This window comes from Opisthocomus hoazin, chromosome Z (assembly GCF_030867145.1).
Source record: "Opisthocomus hoazin isolate bOpiHoa1 chromosome Z, bOpiHoa1.hap1, whole genome shotgun sequence".
NCBI classification, from domain to species: domain Eukaryota; kingdom Metazoa; phylum Chordata; class Aves; order Opisthocomiformes; family Opisthocomidae; genus Opisthocomus; species Opisthocomus hoazin.
This window is the reverse complement of record NC_134454.1, coordinates 49,057,411-49,079,922: the sequence shown is the minus strand read 5'-3', so window position 1 is coordinate 49,079,922 and position 22,512 is coordinate 49,057,411. Positions and strand designations below refer to the sequence as shown.

Here is a 22,512-nt window from a genome sequence, read left to right as displayed (position 1 = left end):
AGACAAAACCCACTCAATCCATATTTTCCTATTCCAAAAGCTTAGGACAAGACCACTGCTTTCCATAGTTACCTGATGATCAATTATCTCAGACCCCAGCATAACAGCAGTGGAAGCAGATTTTCCATGCTAATCTCCTTGCAGCATTGCTCATTAAACTACTATGCTACACAACTGGACAAGCAAGAGACTTCTTAGAGCAAAGCAGGTAATTACAGTAATTCATTCTAATAGCCAACTTTTCAGCCAAGATAAGGAATAAAAGAAAGAGTTCAAGACCATTCACAGTTTAGCCCTTTCCCCCTTTTTAGTTTTAAAGACACTGTGGACATAGTAGAATATGGTTTTACACTTGCAAAACCAAGGACACAGATTTTATTTGCACTTTCAAACTTCATCTTACAAGGCTGACAGCAATTCATACAATATCAAACAAAAATTTATAGTGATACAAACATTCTAAATGCTGAGCACTGCTCTCTGCAGCTACCATTGTTTTGGTATCAGTGTTACATTAGTGAACAACACCAAGGCATTCTTAGTGATTAAAATGCTGTGTTTTGCCTACACTGGAGACACCCTGCTAATGCCATTCCAACAGCTGCAGAGCACTTTCTGCTTTTTTCAGCACCTGCCACACTCACTCTCCCAGTGAGCCTACCTATGCGTCGGTGAGGCGTACACACCAGTGGGGGGGGTTAATCCAAAGCCATCTTCTGATCCTCTCTTCCAGTAATCACTACTCAGCCTTACCCAAGCACAAAACTTGATGTGACAGTAAAAATTCGACCATTACAAGCATGCTAATGCTGTACTAGTGAGCAAATTATACTAGGCGATCCAGCCATCGCTGGAGTTATAGATATCTACACATCACAGCTACTCTTCATACACTTTTAACCATTTACTTCAGACACTCTGCTATTGTTACTCCTATCGGTCTTAGCACCTTTCCGCTTATACTTCAGTTTTCATTACTACCTGTAAATGAACACAAGCTGCAATCTTTCTCAGTGCTCCACATTCTGATAACATTTATATGTTTAAATGCCAGAACCAAACATCCTCTCCCCCTTCCATAGCATACTGCAGACGCCCTCCCACATCTCTGCTAGTTTTGCATGGTCTATAGACAAATTGCTCATTAGTCTAGCATCTAATGAAAGTCTTAGTCTCCAGCACCTCCTTGTTTCAGTTGCACAAAACCAATAACAAATTTCATTTCTTCCCCACATTTCCACAATATAGGTCTACCTAAGTTGGAGCTACAGTCAAGGCCACTATAAAAACATTTTTGGCTCTAAATATGCCAAACAGTAACATATTACAGTGTGTAAATCTTACTCTTTTCTAATTTAATGCTTTTCTGAAGTCTGGAACTCTGCTTTATTTAATCCCTAACCAGATTTTCAGAAAGACATGCTTGTACATTTGAAATCACTTCTTTGCTGCACACCCCCAATTACCATGTACACATGGATACTTCAGGGATGAACTACATGAACAGAAGTACGCAATAGTATGCATACTTTTGTAAGCCCATCTAGAGCTTTAAGAATTGACAATTTAATAAGATTGCTACCGAGAAGACACAATTCATTTCTTTTGCGACCCAAACCTTATTTCACACGTTTTAAATTCTTTAAATGCTGTTATATATCTCTACCAGAGGGGAAAAAAAGAAAAAAAAAGTCTGGAAGGAAAAAAAAAAAGTTCTTACAGTGGTTCAACTCATGTATTTTAAGTCTAAAAACATTTTTAATACTTTAGCCAGTAATAAAAAGAGAAAAAAAATCCTTTCAAAGAGACAATTGAGACCTGCAACGTACTGAGTTTTACTGCACATAGTAACTCCCCGATGACATTAAAATTGCCAGTGTTTATCCCAGCAACAAATGTGACATATAGTCTAACTCTGTATTTATTGTTTTCTTTAAAAGTCTGAAGCAAATGAATTAACACAAGAGGTCTCCAACATGTTCAGAATATTGTTACACTACCATGTCACAACGTATCAACATGATTTCTGATGAGTGGAAGAACATTTTTGAGAGAATCATTACGTCAATTGAGAAACCAGAATTTTTCCTGAAAAAAAAAAGTAAATATAATAAATGTGTACTACCTTGTTACTTTACAGCTTGACCCAATCAGCTCATTTTCAATATCCAACAGACTAGCAGGCAGATTGCATTCCAAAGGTGAGGCCATTCTTTTTAAACGCAGTAAGCCAACACAGAACTTTGCTCCCATCTCCTCCAGTTCTCTTGTCCCTATCTGCAATCCCTAATTTAAAAATAAAGTTAAAAAATACAAAATAGGTACATGCAGATGGACCCACACATATTGCAGAATTACTATTTAAAAAAAGATGTTATTTTATTTAACACACTCTTTTGCTCTAAAAACAGAACAAATAAGAGTAAACACTTATGATCAGAGAAAACTCAAAGAGTAACTACATGGTTCCTCTCATGGAAACATCCACATTTCTTTGGAGCTTCCTAATCTAGACTTCTAGCACATCAATATTAACAGGACTTTACCCAGTGGCACTGGAAGAGAGACACAGATCATGTCCAAGTTCATAAGTACAGAATATTTTAAAAACCTGAGACAAAATTTATAAACAGGAATTTCAAGTACTAAGATTTCACAAACAAGAGTCTTCAACAGAAGTTCCATCAGAATGAAAAAAATTAGTGAACTCATATTGTAGCTTCAAGTTCATTGCTATGTTCTGACTTGTAAATAAGGCTACTTAAGGCAACAAAGTTACTCCTTGACACAAACACCTTTTCCCCTCCTATAAGTTAGAGGCTACACATGTTAATTCTGAAAGCATTTATTCACATATTTACAACAAACACACAGTATCAAAAGTCATAGGTGTTTTCTAACTCAAATTCCACCAAGGTATTTTCCCCTGCAAAGAGTATTTAGGAGGTAGAACTTACATAATATTCTCCAAGTTTACATACATGATAAAGCCTCCCATCAGACAACTGTATACTTCTAATTTAGCCAGCAGTGCAGTATGTAGGGACAGAACCTCTCAACTACTTTATGAAAAGAGAATGGTATTCCAGAGTGACCCTCAACAATTACGGAATTGGCTAGCACTGGCTGTGCATACACTAACAAATTCAATGTCACAACCCAACTCAATCTCCCCCTTTGCAACTTTTGTATCTCAGGAGAATTTAAAATGATTTTAGCTTGGATCTTCCCAGCGGCTTAAGATAAAGGGTAGGTAAAAAGAAGCTTTGACAAAATAAGTGGGGAAGCAGAAGAACCAGGAACTGGTGGTAAGCTAAGTCATCAAGTAGGAAAAGACATGAAGTAAAAAGAATGGAGTAGGAATTTTTTTATTACAAGCTAAAGCCCACACACACGCAAGCTTCGTATACGTTGCCACACTGACACTGTATTTTAAAATGCAAGGTTTGAAAGACAGCGTTACGTTCTCCGCGAATGGCAGAGTCTACACATTCTTCATGTACTTCTGTTTTGAACATACGCACACTTAATAAACAGAAAGTTTATTTTTCTTGCAAGTATTTTTCTTCCTCAGTAGCCTTCATAAACAAGGTGCTTTTTAGTAACACGAAAGCTAAAGCTATACCCACTATTCTAAATAGTGCCAAATTGTACAGAAACCTGTTAGCAGTGAACAAGAGTTGGATATTTGAGTATTATTGTTAATAGTAATACTACTTACCTCTTTTATAATGCTTTTGTGCTGTAGGTTTCAAAGCACTTTATTAATAAAGGAAGAATTATCCTCACTTTACTGATGGAGAAATGGAGGCAGAGAGGGTTGAAGCGATTTGCACAGTGTCTCACAGCATGTCACTGACCCCGCTGGGAACAGAAATCAGCTCTCCTCACTCCCAGTGCAGTACCTTATCCACAGAGGGCAATTTTTTGTTTTTGTTTTGTATTTGTTTGCACGTCAGTAACATTCGAAGTCCCCAATCATAGCTGGGGCTCCACTACGCTAATCACAGGAAGACACAGTCCCTGCCCCAAAGAGATTAAAATAACATTAAGGATAAGAGGCAACAAGTATGCAGAAGGGGAAGGAGAAGTGTAACAGTAATCTCACTGTTACAAGGATTACTAACGTGCGCAACTCGATGGTTCAGAAACTTTTCCAATCATTGTCTACATCTGTTGCTGAAGAAATTATCATTAGTTGGCTGGTTCCTTACAGACCGTATAATAGGAGTGGCTCGAAGTCAAAGAAGGATGAGAGTAGAGTACGAAAGAAAGTGCAAAGACAATTGTTAGAAGATAAATAGCGTGTGCATGTTCGGTGGCTGCTATTTTCAGCACAGCAGAAAGAGGATGTAACTAAAGAGAGACCTAAATGGATCACATTGGAGGTGGGTAACTGTGAAATGCCTGGACTACATGAAGTTTGAACTTACTATACTGAAAGGCCTACATACTTGCAGTAAAAGCCCATGCCAATGTCTAGATCTGCTTCTGTCATTTATTTAAATCAATATGGAGAATGCAATACCACAAGCTGCCAAATACCAAATTTCTTAATCCACTGTTATTCTTCCATCAGCCAAATCTCTTCATTTCCACCGAACAAGAGACCCAAAGTCTCTTTCAGGAAATAATAATAAACAGTTGCCTTAACTAAGGGACCTGAAGTTCATTTTCACTGAAGCCTTGATTACATTCCTGTTCTTGATATTGTATTCACCTTCAACTGTTGTTCTAGTACCTTTAACTGGGGCCTACTAAATTTCCTGAAGTGTTACAAGCACTGGTTTTAAGCACAAGCCACCTGGAAGTAGACGCCTTGGGTCTGTTGTTTTTTTTTAAACATGCACCGAATTTCATTGCTTTTTCTTTACATTTTATATAACTGTCTTTCTTCTAGACAGTAACATTTTAGATGGCTAGTTGAAGTCTTCCTTGCTAAGCATATCACAAAAATATCTTAGAATGAGCAGACTGTCTTTGTGATGATCCTTGCTACCTGAAAGATGCAAAACAAAAGCACAACAGACTGTGACCTTAAGTTGAGAAGAATATTCCTGTAATACGTAGTTAATAAACTGAAAACAGCCATACTAAGATCATACTAAAACATGATCATCTTGTTCTGCTTTCTTATTCAGTAGAGGCTACAAAGATATGACCATTTTTGACAACTCAAAATCTAGAGATTGAAGAATCATGGTAAACCGACAAAGTTTGTTGATTGAACCCTCATCTCCTAAAGTCTTCTCTTTTTGTGCATCATAAAATTGCCACATAACAAAATATTTTCAATTAACTTTAAAATTAAGCAATGCTCCCAAACTTACTAATCTCCAGTCAAGAAAGGGATGGAATTCAGTCTTCAGGTAGTTTGAGTTATTGAAGAAATCGTTCTTTTGTCTGGCATCTTAATTATCCTCCATAGTAGATCTTGGAGTATCTCTTCACCTAAACGTTTGCTTTTCAATATCTTGAATCGCAGACAACTGAACAATATTTGCAGCACTAATTCTCAATGCACTACAAAGACCCCACACAAGCAGTTAAAACAAGATTGCTTCCAGAGATAGCTCTGTCACCAGGGATCCTAAATGCAGGCAAAAATTGCTAACTTCAGTTCAACAGCTTTCCGGCTAGAGATAGTCTAGCATCACCATTTTTGAGTAAAATAACAAAGAATAAAAAGAAAAATGGATGTTCTTCTATTATCCAGCTTTGGCAAAGACTCAGCATTTCTTCCACAAAGAACAGAATTGTTGAGTAATCCTCTTTGTACTTTTAACAAAATTCAGTGATGATGCCAAACCAGAAGACAACTGGAGAAGTGCTTCAAACCTTTACACGATATACAGTCCACTCCCTCAGAGCTGAACTGTCACATCCTTTGGGGTGCGAAGTAGGAACAGAGGCAATTTCTACAGTTTAACTCCTCTCTATGTTTTGAAATCACATATTAAGATATGTCATCAAATTTATACCTCAAGTTTATTCACAGTTAGTGGCCCCACTCACTCCACAGCAAAAAATACAGACTGCGCCTCTTCATCTCTTTGACCTTCTCGCTGGAGAAATGTTGTTCTTTTCTTGTTCTGTCTAGTCAACTTGGCCTTTCAGATACATTTTCTTAATAAGCCTGAGCATTATCATAGTGAAGAAAAAATGAAGAATCTTCCTGTATGTTCAGAGGATGACTAAGACCTCACAAATAGTTTTATTCCACATACAGTGAATGACAGAACAGCAATCTGATCTCACCAGCTAGTTTATATTACATAGAAGAATGCTGTTCCCTTTTGAGTAAATTATTTTGCCAGAGAATTCAGCCATTTTTTTTTCTCCCTTACTGAATAAGGGATGTGCGTCTTAAGCATCTTGAAAGTTTGTCCACAAAGCATCTTCAATTCACCTTCCTTTACAACTTTCCTTAGCAACACTGCTGAAGCCATGAAGGTTCATGGTTAAAAATATTCTGGAAGTTTCAAAATAAGCAAGTTGGACAAGCTATCATTTTTTAAAGCTCCATAAAGATGTCATCTGAGGAGTAATGGAATATCCTGAGAATAGCAGGAATGCTTCTGTTAATTGATAAAATTAACTAATTCATCTAGTAGTTACAGACCTGATGAAATTTCTGCCAAATATCTGCCTTCCTTTTGTCTAGGGAGATAAGCACGGGTGTTGGAGCATACATTAACACATTAAATATACCTTGTTTCAACATTTTTTTTGTTCCTGCCCCCTGCCCCGCCCCAGTCCCAGCCTTCTGATCCTCTTTTTGTCAAGCACCGTATTTGAGGCTTATGGTCCTCTTCTTGATCAGCATTCCTAAACTCTATGTTCAAGTAGAGGAAACTGTGACTTCTTCCATGAATGACCATTTTAAAAACTTGCTTAAATTAGTAGCTAATTTTAATCCAGTGACTGAAGTTGAAGATGAGATGTTAGGGTGGTGGTTCTCTTTTTTTCCATAAAAATATTTTATTTTACATAAGTTCTCTATTAATGAGAAACTAAAAACAGCATCACCTTTTGTTGTCAGATATCCACCCCTGTTAACACTTTTGAAGGACAAAGTTGAAAACAAGTTTTAAGTCAAACAACTATGATGAGTTCAGAGACATGTAATTTGTAGTTATGATACAAAAGTATTTTGATTTATAAGCCTGTTTCTGCTGCTACAAAGGAAAATTATGTAAGGGACACTACTAAATATCTGCTGAAGAACCATGAACTGCCATGGTGCAGTCTGAAATTGTCATATGCACAGGAAATTTTTATTCTAGTACTGGCATTTACTACTACCCAACAATCTACTGGAAAGAACAGTTCTGATTTTTTTAACTACATGCATACATACGTGTTACAAGCAGTTATCAACTGTGTTGAAACAGCCAATAAGCATAACATACTGGGGGGGTTTTAAGTGACAGATGAAGACTGTTATGCAAATTAAGTAATTTCACTCTAACATTAGTGTACACGGATCTTCAAAGAGTTTTAGAAGTTTAAAGCAAGCAAGCAAGTGGCGTTATAGAACAAGATACCAATGCAAACAAAGAAGTTATGAAGCAAGAACAGTTTTACTGACATATTTTCTTACCTTATATTTGCCCTGGTCACATCCACATAACGTGCTTTCCATTGTGTAGCTCCTTTGTACTCCTATCTCTCTCCAGACAACAACGCGCGCTGTTGATTCCTTGGACTTTTCCACTACAAAGCTGCAGCTGCCCATGCAGAATGCTGGAGCAGTCTGACTTAGGATCTTGGGGAGTGCCTGCAGGACAGCAATTTGAAAAATACAGCAATTCTTTTCTTTCACTTATGGAAGCAGGGGAAAGGGGCATACGCCACCACAAACTGTTAGAAAATTTTGCTGAAATTTGAATTAAAAAAACAAGAATGAAAACATTTCCCCATCATGAATTTTCAAAACTCATCGCGTTCAAGTAACAACAGGTTTGCCATTTCACACTTATAAAAATCCTCTTTTTCCAATTCAATCACTAAAATTAAGTGGTAGTCTTGTGGGTAATAATCAGGATTCAGAAGAATTCCACCACCTCCTAATTCACCAAGACAACTTTACTCAAATAAACTCTACTACATACCTGACATAATTAATTGAATTCGTTTTCAGACTGTTTCAACAATCCAATTTGCAGACCTAACACAGGCAGTACTTCATTGATACATAAAAGTCAGTCATATTCAGCGAAGCACTAGGTGGATATTTAACTTCAAGAACGTGAATCAAAGTTCAATACAATGGTTTACGTGACAGCTTTTGAAAAAGACGAGAAACGGTTTTGCAAATGTACGTATTTGACTAATGCTAAGCGACTGCATTCTGTCCAGGTTTTATTTGTATCAGTTAAACCAAAGCACATGACCACTGTGAATTTCCTATTTCAGTAGTACGTACACCATTATTAGTGTAAGCTTGCCCAACATTTCAGTCCACCTTTTTGAAACCAAGAGGTTTTTTCCCAGAACTGTTACTGACTATTGTCTTATGTGTGGTATGGTAGCACAGGCCGAAGTGACAGAACATGGTGGGCAGCAGACGTGAATGACATCAGACTCAGCATCCAGGAGACAAAAAAAAAACAATCAAGGAGTGATAGATTTTTTTTTTTTTTTTTTTTACAAAATAGTTGGGAAAAAAAATCTGAAAGCATTTGTAGTCATGCACACTCACAGATGCATTACAAGCGTTTTAACGTACATTCACACGCTTTTCAAGCTTAACTGCATCTCCCCCAAAAAACACAGGGTCTGGATACATGAGGTTGCACAGATTTGCGGTTGCCACAAGGCGGCAGTGGAGTTACACAGAAGAAACAGGTAACACATAATTCTTTAAATCTTTTCGACTTTTTGAAAGCTTATACAATGCAGTGGATGTCGTTTGTGCAAGTATATTATGTATATGTATTAAGGGCACATGCCTCAACTGCACATCTGTACAAGAGGAACCTTGCCTATTTCCATACTCAAAAAATAGTATTTCTCGGAGCAGTATTTTATTTTCTGGTTACTACAATATTGTTTGCATTTGCGACACAGGCTTCGATGACTCTTTTTTCATCCAGTAATTATAAATGCACAGAATCATATTTTCAGTGTATTTACTGTAACGGTAATGCTGAACATAAAAAAGTACATATTGGTACAAAGACCCCCAAAAATAAAGCACTCTACTAACATTAAATCTTTAGCTGTATTAGTGTACAATGTTTAAAGCTCTCAAAATAGTTGGAAGCACACTCATGAACTAAAAAGCGATCATTCTAAGTAAGTCTGCTTATGCTATGAGACCACTATGTGCACATAATAGTATTGGGAAGTTATCTAAAAATAATATTCCAAATTCATGCTAAGTGAAAAAGGTACAAATGTCAAACTTACCCTGTAACCAGGGTCTTCCATCAGGTCACAAGAGGCAGCATTAACATTCGTGTGCCACATTGTCTCTTTGATGCTGCAGCCATACATAAATACATTCTTTTTACGAGAGTGACCATGATAATCGCAGTAGACCTACAATAAATCATTCAGCAAAATAAAGCCAAGGCATATGAAATTAACATTTTATAAAAGTAATAGAAGGAAAACAAAAATTTTTATTTGTACTGTTGAAAGCTCCAAAGATTTAGGAAATACAGCTCCTTATATAGTTAACTTTCACATTAAGGCAAAAAAACTAGGATTCATCTAAGCAAGGTTTAACCTTCTGCCCTAGCAAAGGATACAGATTTAGACCTAAAGGTTTGCAGAAGACAAGTTCTCCAAGTCAAATTTAAGAGTGACACGGTTTACAAGACCACCTTAAAATATTTACTTAACAGACTTGCTACATAGACAAGGATAAAAAGATTCAGAATTGCTTACACACACATACTCACCAAAGGTAAGCGTTTTATAGCAGCCAGATATTGCAGTAACCCTTTAGCATGGTAAATAGTGGGATGCAGATCTGGATTTGGATTTTGCCACTGTCTGTTTAAATCTTCTCCACTTAAAGAGCAACGGTGGCTATTGTGAGGGGGTGGAAAAACGCGTGATGTAGTCTATATTACCATACTTTTAAATAAGCCTCCCCCCCACCTCAAGTTTTCCTCATCACCACTGTTTCTTTGGAAGGAGTCTGGTAAGAAACACACCCCAGTTTTCTAAAATGCCGAATAGTAGAAGTGTTTTGGATTTTAAAGTTATGTTACAGAAAACCTAAAAATAAATTATAAGTAACTTCTTATATGAAGTCAATTGTAATCTTGCTTATTTGCTGTTGAAACTGAAAGCTTGCGATTCTATTCCAGTGCTAGCTCAAAATCAGTAATTTTGAATATACGCTATCTTTACAGTGTTGGTGTCTTCTGTAATATAAAGACTAATGTCAGTCAGAAATCTAAGACTTGAAACATGAAATTGTTAGGAGACAAGCAGCTGTGAGAAAAACAAGAAAGAAATAAAAACCAAACCAAATAACCAAAACACTCAGTGAACAAATAAAGATCATCTCTGTATTCAGTAAACTATCAGCAAGAACTTTTAAACTTGCAGAAATTCATGTTCCTGCAGTCATCTTCAGTACCTTTGTCTTTAGACTCCACCTGCCAGGACAGATTTCCTAATTGTCCCTGTATTAAACTTTCACTTGTATTCTGAATGATTTATTTCCAGATGTTCCATTAGATAAATGTTTTTACATATATAAGGACAGTGTTCAACTCAAATCCATAATTGCTCTGATTTTTACTATTTTGTTCACAAAACCTTTTAAAATGTTGCCCACAACTAGTTATGAAGGAACAGTAGATTCACCATACCAAAGTCTCCATTTCATATGAATTCCCTATAACCAAATAAATATAAGACTACTGAATGCTTACTCATAGCAGTATCAAAAGGTCCTGAAATATCCCTTAAATTTATTAAGAAAAGTGGTAGTAAGTCGAAGAATTATCATTAATGACTTTAATTAAATCAGGATACTTTCTTACCCTTTCTCTTGCACACTTATTAACTTTCTCCTTTTCAGTAACATTTGACATCAGCCATTTCCATAACATCCTTCTAAAAACTATAATTAAGAGGTGAAAAAATACGTAAAATGCTTTCTCAGATACAAGGACTGCTCTTTTTCATGAGAACCATGAACTTGTTTAGCTGTTCTTAAAAGCAGCTGGTGCTCTCAGATGACACTCTACACCTACCCAAGACTGTAGCTCAGAAAGACAATTAAAATGCCATGTCAAATCACATAGGAACGATTATCATCCATGAACAACTGAAGACATTTTTTATAAAATTGAAATTCACAGAAGAATGCCTCTGCCTTTAAAAAGCCAAAACAATGGAAAAGTCCTAGCTATGTTTTAAGTGTGGTTTTTTTCACATTATGTATTGCATTTGCAGGTTTAGATATATTTTTTTTTAATTAACAGATGCAAACACTTAGTAGTACAGGTTACACATTTGTGAGTAAACTTATGCTTACTTTCCATTGATGACACCATCTGGGTTCAGCATGGGAATAATTTTGAAAATGTAAGATTCTCGTAAACATTGAGCACTTGGATTATTGCTCATAAGGTATTCCAGTGTCCCCTTCATAACCCAGCTTGCATTAGTCTCTCCAGGATGTACACGAGCAGATAGGAAAATGTAAGGACGATTCCCTAAAACAAGTATGCACAGAAGTTGCAAAACACAATTCAAGTGAAGTAAACGGTTTGTTAATTGAAAAAAGAGGCAACAGCTACTTCATTTATTACAATGCAAAATGCAGTCTTTGGGAGTTGAGTGTTATTGATACCATTGATGGACCTTGCCAGAATATTGTTGTAAGGACTGTTAATTACAGAACTCTCACAATGGACCTTCATATTCAATCAGACCATCATACAGTCACAACTAGTTTGAGCTGGCAATTGTGGTATGATGACTTTGATGGGTTTTTTTTCCAATAGCCAAGAAAAATACTGGGGCAGAGGAATAAACCAGGAACGCCATCCTAACTAAAGCTCACTTTGAATTGCAGTACTTAGATATTGGCTTTATGAAAGATTTTTTGACAAGCAAATAACCTGAGCATTCGGAGAAATACTCAGAAGTCAGGTATTCTTTTCCAAGAAGTGCTGTCTGCAAAATGTAACATATAAAAACATCTAGCAATCGATTTAAAATATATGAATATACATACTCTTATATATCCAGATATAAATATCCTATTTGACTACCACAAATATTACTAAACACAATGCAAATCCTGAATATTGATGCCTCAATTTCATTAAATTCATCAACCTTATTTTACACTGCTATTTTTACTATGCACAACAGTTACTACTAACTTTTTTTCATAAAGATCTATTATTACATTATTTTCAGTAGATGAGAAAGAAAAGTCATACTTACTGAACTGACAGATATGTTCATAGTAATGGGACTCTGGCATGGCCGTAATGGTGATTAAGGGACAACTGTTGCCTGCCAGGGTCTCACAAAGAACAGCTTGTCGAAAATATATCTGTTGAGGGTTGTGCATAGATTCCAGCTTCTGAAGATGCATCTTCATCCCAAAAATAATGCAAAAATGCTTCAAATCTTTTGCAGTCACATATCACAGCATATTCCACAGGTACTATTTAATCAATCTTTCTTTTTGTTGTTCTAAACAATGTTCAAGTTTCCATCATAATTTTGAAAATAAAATATCATTCTCTACATCTCTAACCGAATACTTCTCTTTGTAGAGTCTATTTTTCCAATGGTTTCGAGGAAGATGAAGGCACAGAGGGTACATTACTTTCTACCAGATGATACTGTAAGAACAGGTGGAAGGTAAGAACCTTTGCGCTTCATTCAGGTTATCTGATCAGGACCTTTTCAGTTCGAATGGGGATAACAAGTAAAGGGAGAAGCAATAAAGAGGAACAGAGAGAAACAATCCCCGCAGATGAGACGTCACAGAAACAATAGCAAAGATCAAAGTCTCCTGTATCTAACTGATGGCCCACTGAGAATCTACAGGCAAAGCTTTGTAGAGGACCAGCTGCAGGACAAGGAGGAAACAAAATGAACGTGAGGAATTGGGATATTCAAGGGAGGCCTGCGGGAGCATGCAAAACTTATGCACCTGATCCCTACTGTCTGTCCTTAGCTACCTCTCTGTGCAGCCTCACTTTCTATCCCCTGCATGCACGTGCTGTGTGGATAGGTGCAACTAACAAGACAGGTGTAAGTGGATCTGGGGTCAGCAACTAGAGGGAACAAGGGTCTCAGCATCAGCAGTGGGAGAGGCCACACCTCTTAGGAGCATCTGTGGGCACCAAAGACTTTGTGTCCAAAGTGCCAGCTACTGCTGGGATCGAAGCAAGTGCACTTCGTGCCAGCAGCAGGAGCCGCAGGCAGTGTAGGCAGTCTTCAGTGTGTAGTGTCAGCAAGAGGGGGTCTCGGTGCCAGATGCTGGAGTGGGTCAGGGTCTTGGTGTCCATTCACTGGGGCAAGAAAAGTGTGTGTCCCAGAAACCAGCCAGTGGGGTGATAAGGGGAGTGAAGCAAGGGAGGGTGTCTAAGTGCCAGCACCCAGCACAGGAACATGGGTCACGAGCCTATGTGCCCAGAACCAGCTGCTGGGGGGAGTGGGGGGGGAGCATACGCATCTTCCCCAAAGCTCGTGTGCATGGGGTCTGCGTGTGCAACTTGCTAAGAAACTTCAAGGTGGACTACCTAGTGAGTACGAGGCCACAGGTGGAGGCAGAGGCATCAGGCAGGCCAAGACTCCATGCTGGCACTGAGGGGAACCACAAGTGTGGAGTGCCTGTGAGACAAGCGTGCGAGTGCATGCATCTGTCTGCTAGGCAGCAGCATCAGGCTGGACAAGCGTGGAAGCTGGAGGCCTGCACAGCAGGTGCGAGAGACTGGAATCCAGGCAGGGGTATGGCATGGACGGGTCATGCCAGTCATCCACAAATGTGCACATACTTATCCGGGGAGGGGATGGGTGCTTTTACCAGTGAACAGCAACCCTTACCAGCTGGAGAGTAAGAAAGGGACCTGGGTGTCTGTAATTATCTTTTAAGCAAGTCCTGGCAGTGTTACAGAGGGGTGCTGCCGAAGGCAGCACATTGCCTGTGCCAGCCTGTGCAGCCAGCCGCGACGGGGAAGGCAGATGTGCAAGTGTGTATCCAAGTCTCCCTCTCTCCCTCTTCGGGATACACACTCAGACTCACTAGTGGTGGAATCTACCAGCAAAGAGGAGAGCAGCAGCCACACCTGTCAGCCTGGGGCAGAGACCCTGGCCTCTTGGCTGGGCTCCACCAGCTGTGCAGGAGGAAGCACCAGGCCCCAGAGCTGTTGGTGGCAGCAGCTGCTCATAACATCCCTTAGCAGGTACTTTTTCCAAGAGCAAGTATGCCTTAGTAAAAAGCTTCATTCAGTGCTGTTACACACTGGCCACTGAATCCCCCCGTTTGCTTTTATGGCCACGACAGAAGCCACCAGCAGACATTCTAGGCCAGAGTTTTGCTCAGTACCAAAAGCTTCATGCCACTTTGTTAGCCAATTCATTATCCTAAAAAGGTCTCTGATTACCCTAAATACAGTAACCTGAATAGGTCAGTTATGAAGAGGTACATGCAGAACAGTAGGATATGAGTCATTTGACTCAAACACAAATACTTCATCCAATCAACACTGTTCCCCACAATTATGAATTACAATTCCCAGAAAACCCACTTAAGCTGCAAGTAAGTACCAAATTTATTTTTCCAGGGACTGTTTTCTAGAGCAACCTACATACTTTGCCAGTCTAATATTTTATGAAACTCTCCATTTTAAGCAGCATTTTGAACTTCCCAAAAAGAAGTAAGAAGAACTCATTCATGAATACTTACATTCCACACTGTCCAAAAGTATGAATATGTATCTATGTAACAGATCATAATCTTCTCACCTTTAAAGTTGAGTACGTATATGGATAATGGTAAGCAAAGTAGCAGACATCATCTTTATGTTGGAAGGTCACCGTGAACGTAATTGTGTAATAAGATTTTCCTTTCTGACCTCCAGCAGCAATTGAACTTCTTGAAAAGTGATTCCTAAAAGTAAAACAAAGATAATAAACACATTAGAACACTTCTTTTTTTTCATATCGTTATTCCTGAATGCAGACTCTAAGAGCCAGGAAGAGTTTTACGGACTGTACTTCTCTTCTGCATACATCCAGGTTAAATACCTGCTTACACAGGTTTTAGGTTTTACTGTTCCCACCATCTGTAAGGATACTTCATTATAGCAGTGATACACATTCACTCATAGTGGGAAAAGAAAAAAAAAAAAAGGAAGGAAACAACTGTTGACCAGGAAGGGTAACATATGGATATGCCATCTCATCTCATCCTGTGTTCCAGGATTGCCCTACAATGATTGCATCATAGAATACAGCAGCCTAATCACACTCACCATGTGATCAGTATTACTAGAAGTCACTGTTAAGATTTCAAGTAAGCATGCACATGTACATTCCCTTAAAGCCTCTCTGGAACAGTACGCAATTTCTCATAAAAGTATAAACGATGAACAGCTTAAATATTAGCAGTGTGTTAACAAAATAAGATGCTGTATATTTTGACCACTTCTATTACTCTCCGTAGTAACTCACGAAGAAAACTCTGTTCACAACTGAACTACTAAAAATTATCAAATTCATAAGCAAACATTTCTCCTCAAAAATTGTACCTCATACTGATATTCAGTATAAGATTTGCTGTATGTTTGACTGGCGTACTTACTTATAGTAACAAATATCTGTGCCAACACGAGTCCAACATGGTTGAGAATTTAATGCTTCTTGAACAGAATACATAAGGGGCTGCATACCTTAGAGAAAAAACACATCTCACTTTAACGTTTAACATTAAACATCAAGATCTTAGCACTAACTGACCATATCAACACTTAAATGCGAGTCTCTGAACTACATATACTCATTTACTCACTATTATAGAGTATATTTTCATGAATGCTTGGGTATTGTACACTCTTTCAACCTGGTGACAAAAGATTCTTCCACTTCTCCCCTCATCACGTCCTCATTTTCAGAAAATAACAAACTAAAGATAAAAAACTATTAGACCTATGGAAGACCAAAATTAAATGTTTACATGAAAGCTGTCGCTAGCATGAATGGTAATGTATAAGAAGTCTTGGGTCCCACTCCATCCAACTCACCATAACAAAAAGGCTTCAAAGATAATACAAAAAATTTATACCATCATCCATTCACGCGGATTGCAGAAAGTAATTGATGTTTCAGGACAATTTTTTTTTTTTTTTAAAAAAAAACAGTAAAGCTTTAAAGTTTGGGATTTTTTTAAAGAGTATACTTAAGTTGAATACTTAATACGAAGTTAAAGTAGAAAATAATACGTATTAACTGAACACTGTTCACTAGTTAGACAATTAGCCAAATATATTGCCTCCATCAGTATACTTAAAAAACCCAAAGTAACTATCAGGTAAGTATATGTAACATATGAATGAAGAGATAAGGTAACTGATGAAGAGTAGTAAAACATTTCAAAGCATCCTATTACTAGTGAAACTACCTGATGTTCCTGGATTTTATCAATGTGAATTGTACAGTTATGACAAAGAATAATATGATGTTACTCTGTCCCAAGAATTTGAGGTTGGGGGCTATAGTGGAGATTTTTCCTTCTTAAAGGACGAATTTCAGAAAATCCATCAGGAAAAAAAAAACCCACAAACTCGCAAAAAGGCATACTCAGTCAGCCAGTACTTTTGGATGAGGTACAAGCAGCAAACACCACTTGCTCGAGGCTGCAAGGGTCACCTATGAAGCCCAGTATTTCAAAGGAGAATTACTCTTCCTTCTCAAATAATGTGCCTCTCTTCCTATCAATAAGACAAAATTGTTTAAGAATGTCTCCACTTACTTTCATATCTGAAAATATATCTCTATTCAGAAAGAGATTAATGATGACAGTCGTCATTCTTCTTGCACCTGTGTGGATCAACAGCCTTTGGTGTTGTCCCCACCATAGCGGTCTTGTAAGACAACTTTCAGCTGCAGCCATCAGTAAATTTCTTCTGCTTTAGCCTCTTACAACAAAACTTCAGTTTAAAAAGTGACAGCCAGTGTTTTAAGATACTTTTTTTCTTTTCAACTGAAACGCGTCAAAGCATTTTCTAGTAATACTATTAAAAAAGAATCTGATCTGACAACATGAATATACTACTGATCCTGGGGCAGAGGGAAGGAAACAGCTGAGCCATCTAGTACAGATATCTTTCTATGTATTTCTTCTCAAAGTATGGGAAGTGTATCTTACCGTAGTTAAACTGACTGTTTGACTTTTCACAGTTGATGATGTTAAACCGGTAACCAATGCCAGTTTTCATTCCACTGACTTCAAAGTAAAACCACTGATGATAATGATTGCTATTTATATCCGAGTTCAGAATTAGATCATACTCATTTCTAAAGATTAACAAAAACAATCTTTTATTAAGAAGCAGAAATAAAAGGCCGTATGTATGAATAGAAGAGTTAGAATATCTTACTTTCTGATCTGAATAACTTTGCGCAGGTTTCCAGATTCAAATTTGGAATTAAACTTCAAAACATCCGCGTCCTCTGGTACCGAACAACTACAAGTAGAAAAGGGATCAAAACGAACAAAACAAACTTAACTAAAACAAACTCATGAAGTTTATTTTAGCCCTCACTTGGTAACTCGGAAATTATTTTGAACCTTCCTCTAAATACAGCCTGGATAGCAGAAACACTATTAACATCAGATGAAACTTTCACTGAAGTCTGTCATAATAGTACTGCTTTAAATATTACAAATCCTACCACAGAGAAAGTAGAACAGAGTGTTCGCTGAATATTGTTTTCAGAAGGATAAAAACTTACCTCAAATTATCAAGGTCATACACAACTCTGTCTATAATGTCATTTTGATGAATCAGTCTTTCAATATCTTGAGAGATTTTTGTCCTAAAATAAAAAGCAGAGTTCTCAGTTACATTGTTGCATACTGTTACTAATTAGAAAAGCGGAATCACCTCATACAGCAATAAAACTAACAAAGTTGACACGAAGACAGGGGGACAGATTTTCAGAGACACCTCAGCTTCATCCCCACTTATATCCACAAACAATAAATGTACTTAAGTTTAAACACCTCCATTCACAGCTGACCGAGTCCAGTACTTGTATGTGAGGGAACTGAGTTTTCATGCACACAACCCACTGGGTTTTGGAAAAACAATGCACCATTTCATACTTCGTAGTAGAAGCAGGAATTACCCAGTCATTACTTATGTTAACGCTCTAATCCAGGACAGCACGAGGTAACATTAGTAACTTACATGAGTCCTACCATAACTAAAATTAAAAGAGTTTTAGAGAGTAGCTCGTGCAGTGAGTGTGTTAGTGCACTAGCTTTTCACCTCTGGAGAGCTAGGTTCGTTTATCGACTAGGTAACAAATAAGAATGAATTTGGCGGTGTCAGCCAAATGTCAGGTGTATGTTTATCCAGATCATAAAACCATTGCACAACTGGCAGTATCTAGGTCCTGGTTTGGAAAAGTAAGAAGGTGTTGCAGTTCAAGAATGAAATATAGTGGCAGAGCTGTGTGGAAAAGCTTGCACAACACCTGCAATAAGAAGAAAAGGAGGCAGATTAACAGTGAAGAACACAGGAACAGGGCGGTAAAGTACGTTCAGGCTGGAAACTGTCCATTTAATTAAAACAAATATTGTTAACAAACAAGAAAAAGAAGGTATGTGCACAACTCTCATGCTTTTTACTAAATTAAAACTAACTGGAAAAGAAAACACTCACAAGTCCAACATACTATAAAAATTGTAAAAAGGCTGACTCGCCAGAATCTATCTGATCAGATTCAGCTCAGGGCAGAACTACAGATTTTTGATCTTGCACTTGATCTTACACAACTCCTCAGACCTCAGTATGCCTCAGCTCTAAAGGGTAATAATACCTCCTATCATCACAGGAGATTTCAAGACAAAATCCATTAATGAACAAGGCATTCAAATACCATAATAATAACCAATATAGACAAAAGGAAAGAAGAAATGGCATTCAAGATGCACACGAAAAGGAAAAGTAGTAGCAGACATTTTCAGGTTCCAAAAAAATCAAGAGAAAAGAAAAACTATTTTGAGATAAATAAATGAAAAAATACAAAAACAACACTGTTGATGTGGAGCTGTGTTTATAGATTAGCTCTTTGTGGATCCTGATTTACCCGATGATCACTTGTGTCAGATGATTAGAAAATACTAAAGTGTACAGCAAAAAACAACCTAAAATGTTAAGGAATGGAAAAAAGTAGGAATTTAACCCCGAATTATATATATAGGGTATTGAATTATATAAAAAAATTTTTCCGTATACAACACTTTGGTTATTCTCAACGACATTTTTCCAAATAATAATCATTTGGTGAAAATCACGTCACTAGATGGAAAAGCAAAAGCACTCCAAAGCACAAATTCAAAAACATTGCATCTCCTAGCATACCGCAAGACTAAACACCCTCCCCAACCACCACATCACATTTGCCTCATGAAAGCAAAAAGAAAACCCACTAACTCCACACCTCAGGCCTCCACAACATTTTCTTAAAATTACAAGGATTGATTAAGACAACCATTTGTTTTCTAAAGACGACTTCGCTGATGAGCAGTAACTAACTGTTTACATTAAGAAGAACACGAATCCCACTGAATGCCAAAAAAGTCTGGACACAGCTTTGCAGAAAACTTAAAAGCTTCCCCGTGTCCCCAACCAAATTCATTTTCATCACCTTCCTATAAATCCCGTAAAACATTAAGCTTATTTTAAGCAGGCTCCCTTCTCAGAAATTTGTTACACTGCAGTAACGAGTCATTTGTGGAAAACTGAATTCTTAGAACAGTGTACCTGTGATGCAGGGTTTTTGATGGAAGTTTAGCAATATTACCTGATATTTCACTCCTGTTTCACACAAGACCTAAAAAAGTTACTTTCAATACAGAAAATACAACAAAAATAAAACATTTTAAAGTAAAAATAAAATATATTTTAGAATGACCTTCACAGTTTAGAAATCAGCTTCATGTATAACCACACAAGCAGGTTTGTTGGTTAAAAGTCAGAGAGTTAATACCGTGCTTTTTATCTAAGAAGAACGAGCATGGGAATGACAAATTTTATCTGACTTCACTCAATTTTACTCAGGAAAAGTCAGAATTATTAAGTACTACAAAAACATACATGAAGATTTGCAAGATTTTCTCCAAACACAGTCTTGAGTCAGAAATCACCCAAGAACTATCTCCCTTCTAAACCAGCTGATTCTGTCTAAAATAAGCAGCTTATAGGGAAGATGATTCTTCTTCAACACTGAATGGTGCTTTCTAGTAACAGTATATTCATCACAGCATTAGTGTTTCAACACTTTGTCACTTCACTTGAAAGATCACCTTTTTATGACACGTGTGAAATACCTGAAGGATTTTAATTGTACAACACAAAGGCACTTAATATCTTAATCATTTCAAAAACTAAATGTCAATACAAAGAATCTCATGAAACTGGTTAAAGTTGTAAGTATAAAGCTGAAAGCATTCAATTTAAAAATCAAGCAAGTGGCACAGCCTCATACCTACTATCACAGTTCTGCTCATTTTTCTTTACAGTAACTGACTATGCATATGAACCAGCTCTTCACACCACCACTGCAAATTATTCTTAAGAATCACATCACCCTTCATCATCTTCTAATATATCTCAATGAAGAAATACATAAATGGGTGTTGATGCATTGGGTTTTGTTGGTTTTTCGTTCTGTGTTTATTGCGTGTCATTCTGTAGGACCTAATACAAACTGCATCCTCAGCATTTGTTACCTCTAAATTCTGCTATACTGCCAACACTAAAAACAAATACTTAAGTGTATTCATTTTTTCTTTTTTCCCACTACGTTTTCCTGAAAGACAGCTTTATTAGCACAGCAAAAAAGAGCTGAATTATCTTTAAACTATTAACTGTCCTATCTTTGCTAAGACCTGAAGGGAGCATTCAGGATTTTATTTTGTTTGTTTGTTGGGCCTTTTTTGTGGGTTGTTTGCTTTGTGGGTGTTTTTGGTTTGGTTTGTTGTTGTTTGGTGGTTTTTTGGTTGTGTTTTTTTTTTTTTTTTCAAACTATGAAATTGTGATGGGGTACCGTGGGAAGGCATAAAGGGAGACTATAAATTAACCTTAGTATTTAGAAACTGAAATACAGAATTAGCAATTACAGACTCAGATTGCATTCTTGTTTATTGTTCTGCATTGCTTAATGCCTGCTCACCTACCTTCAAACTGCTTTTCAGTGAAAACAGTTTTAGATACCAAAGTAAACATTGTGTATGTTGATCTCATACTAAAGACTGTTTCTCAGGAGAACAAACCCAACAACAATAAAGGACTATGGTAACTCACCTCTGCACCCCATACTGCCTTTCCAGAATAGGCTCCTTAAATGGGGGTGGAATATGGCCAAAATAATCTGGATAGGCCACTTCTGAATATTCAGGAATAGACTTTGTGTTTTTTACCATTTCAATATAAAGATCACAGTCATGAACTGGTGATATGTCAGAAACCTCAAGTATGATTTGTTCCCCTGATGAATTTGATCTGGAATCCTCCTCCTCTGAATCCACCCCTGTGCAGCAGAGTTTTCCCAGCTGGACAGATGATCCTTCAAAGAGGCTGCTTCCACAGGGTGAAACATGTTCGCAAGGTTTACTACAAGCAACTGTGGTAAGGCTGGTTTTGCTTTCCTTCCTTATTACACACCCTGTACCATAATACTGATCATTTTTTGCACTGTTCTGCAGACTGATTCTGTCCAAGCCTTTCACAATTTCTTGGCTTAGACACTGGCATGATGGAAGCAGGTTTCTTTGATCACTTTGCTGATGTAAACTGCTGTCTTTGATACTGTCTTTCTTTGGTAGTTCCAGAAAGGCTGGTCTTCTATTGTATTCCTCTGTCAATAAAGGATTGCTCTCCCTCAAAGCAACTCCTTTCGTTGACTGGTTTGCTTCAGCAGAGTGCTCCTCTCCTGCTGTAGGAACAACAATAGGGCCACTCAGATTTGCATCAGATACAAAAGGCTTTGGTTCCTTGGAAACTAAGTCACATTCCTTAAAAAACATAAGAGAAAAAATAATTAAATTATTTATTTTTTTAAAAAAAAAGTAAACAGTTCCTAAAGTTTCATTTATATTGGAAATGTTTCTCTTTCATTGCTCCTGATGTACATTTTGCAATCATCCAACACAAGTGTAATTTATTTATTTTAGCATGTTTAAAGTTTAGATAAACATAGCAATGAAGTTTCAGCTTTTACAAGAACATAGTGTCAAAGCAGTAAACAAGTAGTTCACCAATAACAAATTATCAAGTCAATGTG

The 22,512-nt window shown here is 37.3% G+C and overlaps 1 protein-coding gene across 10 annotated transcripts in view; it reads right to left on the bottom strand.

The window, feature by feature from the left end:
• AGTPBP1 (ATP/GTP binding carboxypeptidase 1) overlaps nt 1–22,512 on the bottom strand; it is an 89,833-nt gene that overhangs the window by 36,810 nt on the left and 30,511 nt on the right. For 6 of the 10 annotated variants that reach the window (XM_075410571.1, XM_075410578.1, XM_075410572.1 and 3 more), the window contains 12 exons: nt 21,534–22,243; nt 17,953–18,036; nt 17,598–17,684; nt 17,366–17,514; nt 15,803–15,890; nt 14,965–15,109; nt 12,427–12,580; nt 11,507–11,687; nt 9,912–10,041; nt 9,415–9,546; nt 7,604–7,780; nt 2,126–2,286 (listed from right to left, as the gene is read on the bottom strand). In XM_075410571.1, the coding sequence (XP_075266686.1) occupies nt 2,126–2,286; nt 7,604–7,780; nt 9,415–9,546; nt 9,912–10,041; nt 11,507–11,687; nt 12,427–12,580; nt 14,965–15,109; nt 15,803–15,890; nt 17,366–17,514; nt 17,598–17,684; nt 17,953–18,036; nt 21,534–22,243 (2,198 nt within the window). Of the gene's footprint in view, nt 1–2,125; nt 2,287–7,603; nt 7,781–9,414; nt 9,547–9,911; nt 10,042–11,506; nt 11,688–12,426; nt 12,581–14,964; nt 15,110–15,802; nt 15,891–17,365; nt 17,515–17,597; nt 17,685–17,952; nt 18,037–21,533; nt 22,244–22,512 lie in introns of those variants that run through there. The other 4 variants (XM_075410580.1, XM_075410579.1, XM_075410576.1 and 1 more) reach the window with 3 other exon arrangements.